Raw genomic sequence first — 3,304 nt, 5'->3', positions numbered from 1 at the left:
CAGGAAAGGGAGCAGATGCAGCGCTACAACCAGCGCATGCTGGAGCAGCTGCGGGTGCGGCAGCAGCAGGAGAGGGCCCGGCTGCCCAAGATCCAGCGCAGCGAGGGCAAGACRCGCATGGCCATGTACAAGAAGAGCCTCCACATCCACTCCAGCGGCAGTGCTGCCGAGCAGAGGGACAAGATCAAACAGGTCAGACTCCCAAAAAGGTGCCAGGAGCGGAGGTTTGCTGGGAGAGGGAATTTGGGGAATTGTTTACAGTTTCTAACGCACTGCTGGGTCAGAGGGGTCTGTTTTGTGGTGTCTCATGTGGTTCTCAGCGCTGTCTCTGTCCCTGAGAGCATCCTCAGGGCTTTTCCTTCTTTCCTGGGGATTGCTGGACGCTGGGCTGTTCTCTCAGCTCAGCCAGGGCAGTGCTGCCCACACAGATCCCGCTGTTCCCTCCGCCAGTTCGCCCTGCAGGAGGAGAAGAGGCAGAAGGCAGAGCGGCTGCAGCAGCAGCAGAAGCACGAGTCGCAGATGAAGGACATGCAYGCCCAGTGTGAGAGCAACACCMACGAGCTCCAGCACCTCCAGGTACYCATCCCTCRTGGCTTGGGCTCCCTGAGCTGCCTGTGCAGCTCTCGGTCCCTTCAGAGGTGGCAGCAGAATTGTCACTGTCAGTGAATGGCTCCTGATGTCCCCTTGCTCTTGCCCTGAGAGGTTTTTGCTGCAGTGTCTAAAGGTGGAGCTCAGAGCTCTATCTGTGCCGGAGACGAGTCCTGTTCAGCCTGGATTTACAGTTCCAGCTCTTTGATGGGTGCTGTGTGTGGGGATCTGATTTCAGAATGAAAAGTGCCACCTCCTGATCGAGCAYGAAACGCAGAAGCTGAAGTCCCTGGACGAGAGCCACAACCAGCACATGAAGGAGTGGCGAGAGCAGCTGAGGCCACGGAAGAAGGTRGGGAGGAACTGCGGGCTGTGAGCAGGGTGTCCTGCCTGCCTGGCAGGAGGGGACGGTGCCCAGAGCTCCAGAAGAACCTCAGACTCAGTTTGTGTGTGCTGTCTGTGCCGCAGGCCCTGGAGGATGAGCTGAACCAGAAGAAGCGCGAGCAGGAGATGTTCTTCAAGCTGAGCGAGGAGGCCGATGGACAGAYGCCGGCATCCCCCACCAAACATGCCAAATTCGTGCCCTTCAGCTCCTCRGAGAGCCTGTAACCCCTGGCAGGTCACCAGCTGGTGCTGGCTGTGTCCTCCTGAGCTACAGGGGGACAATTTGCACTCGGCAGCTCCTCGTGGCAGCCCCTCCTTGGCACAGCACCCTGCTGTCCCCTCGCTCTGCCCACCACAGACGTGGCCTCTGCTCTGAGGGACACTGCCTGCTCGTGGGGTGGCTTTTKGAGGAGCTGCAGGCTGGGAAGGGGGGCAGGACCCTCTCTGGATCACGCTGGCACTGTTGGCTGGTGCCTCCCCGCCGTGTGAGCCCGGTGCTCGCTGGGTTGGGCAGCTCAGGMCGGAGCAAAGCCCACCCTGAACGGAGGAACAGCCAGGGCTCTGCCCTCAGGGTGGGGCTGTCACCTCTCTGTCCACCGTGGCTGCTCCTGTCCCTGTCCCCTGTAGGGTCTGGCCTGGGCCAGAGCAGCTTTGCCATTGTTTCAGCTCACCTTGGCCTTTGGCCCCCCAGCACTCGCCTTAGATTTCTGATTTATTCCTCTCCACTGTGGCCCTTTTTTTGCCACAGACTGACGGTGATTTCGGTATTTTTTTTTTGCCAGGGGAGGGCTGTTTTTTTCCTTTCCTCCTCCTCCCCACACAGACTGTGCAGAAAGGGGCTGGATGTCCTCCCAAAGACGCTTCTGCTCTTCCTTTGCCTTTGCACCACTGCCCCTCTGGCACTGAGCTGGCCCTGTCTGCTCAGGGACTGGGTTCTGGGTGATTAACCTGGGCTAATTAAATCATCCTGCTGGCTGCAGGCTGAAGGAGGTGTCAGTGCAGAGGGGAGCTCAGGGATGGTGCTCAGTCCTGCGGTGACACGGTGGTGACAGCCCTGTCACTGTCCTGTGCCTTGAGGGTGAGAAGGGTGGGGTGAGAAGGGTGTTCCTGGCAGAGCTCTCATGGCCACAGGGTGCTTCAGGCTGGTTTTAAGGTCCTTTCTGTGTGGATGAGCCAGCCTGGGCACAGGGTGATGGCTGCAGAGCATCGCTGGGAGGGGTAAAGGACAGAAAAGGGAGAAAAGGGGAGAGAAATGAGGGTGGAGGAGWTGCCCAGGCAGGGGCACGGTGGGTGCTGCTCACAGCATCTCTCTGTCCACTGCTGTCTCATCTCCTTGGCATCAGCTGGAGCTTCTTGGATGGCTCTCCTGGCTGGGAGCTGTGGGCAGAGCAGGTCCTCTGTCCCTCTGTCCCTGTGGTGTCCCCTCCCCCTGAATGAGGCAGGGCTTGGCTGAGCTGCTGGGTGGGACACAGAGCTTGGGGACCTCGCTGGCAGCACCTTCTTTACACAGCCCAGAGCTGGAAGGCAGCACTTGGGTTTTACTCTGGACAAAATTGTTTGTTCTAGGCCTGCTTCTCAAGCAAGGGAAAAAATATTTCTGCTTTAAAAAAGAAAAGTTATTTTCAAGGGTCCTCTGTTGATTCACTGGCATTTCAGGGAAAGGTGGAATGTGATGTGCTTCACTTCTGAAGGAGCAGCCCTTCAGAACTGTCTGTAACTCTGTACCTGGGCTGTGCATTTCCTGCCCAGTTCGAGCTCCTAATCCATATTTATAATATCCGTTCCTGCAAGGCTGCATCTCTTTGGGCCATCCCGGGTACCTCTGTGTTCCCAGCAGTGATGTCTCTGTCCATAAACACAGGAAGGGTTCCTGTTCCCCCTCCCAAAGTGTGCCTGGTGCCTTTCAGGTGTGCAAACACCGGGCTGGGAACTGCTGTGGGGTCAATGAATGCAAGGGRATGTTCTGAGTCAGGACAAGGGGCTGATTGGAGACCTTCATCAGGTTAGAAACGTGCTCCAGCAGCCCCAGTGTGTTCTGTTTGGGGTCAGGCTGGAGCTGTTGTGTGTCCCAGCAGTCAGAACCCCATTCCTGTCCTTGGTGGGAGTTGCAGAAGCTCCTGCAGCTCTGTCCTCACATTGCTGCTGCAGCTCCAGGGTGTTTCTTTCTCTGGCTGCCTCCTCCAGCAGCCCAGGAGCATCTCCCCTCTCTGGGCACGGTGCAGCCATGAGGAGAGACCATTCCTGGGCTCCTGCAGAGCTGGAGCAGTGCCCCCATGGTGGATCGGTTATCCCTTCCTCCAGTCCAGCCCATTTCCAGCGTGGAGAGAGCAGC

At 58.0% G+C, this 3,304-nt stretch overlaps 1 protein-coding gene across 1 annotated transcript in view; it reads left to right on the top strand.

Annotated features, from left to right (window-relative positions):
* STK10 (serine/threonine kinase 10) overlaps positions 1–2,446 on the top strand; it is a 15,795-nt gene extending 13,349 nt beyond the window's left edge. The window contains exons 14-17 of the mRNA XM_057385562.1: positions 4–192; positions 451–576; positions 827–940; positions 1,057–2,446. Coding sequence (XP_057241545.1) covers positions 4–192; positions 451–576; positions 827–940; positions 1,057–1,197 — 570 coding nt within the window. The 3' untranslated portion in view covers positions 1,198–2,446. The remainder of the gene's footprint in view (positions 1–3; positions 193–450; positions 577–826; positions 941–1,056) is intronic.
* Positions 2,447–3,304: the final 858 nt, after the last annotated feature.

Source organism: Malurus melanocephalus, unplaced genomic scaffold (assembly GCF_030028575.1).
Source record: "Malurus melanocephalus ecotype Western Australia unplaced genomic scaffold, MMel_1.1 scaffold_843, whole genome shotgun sequence".
Taxonomy (NCBI): Eukaryota; Metazoa; Chordata; class Aves; order Passeriformes; family Maluridae; genus Malurus; species Malurus melanocephalus.
This window is presented reverse-complemented; position numbering and strand designations above follow the sequence as displayed.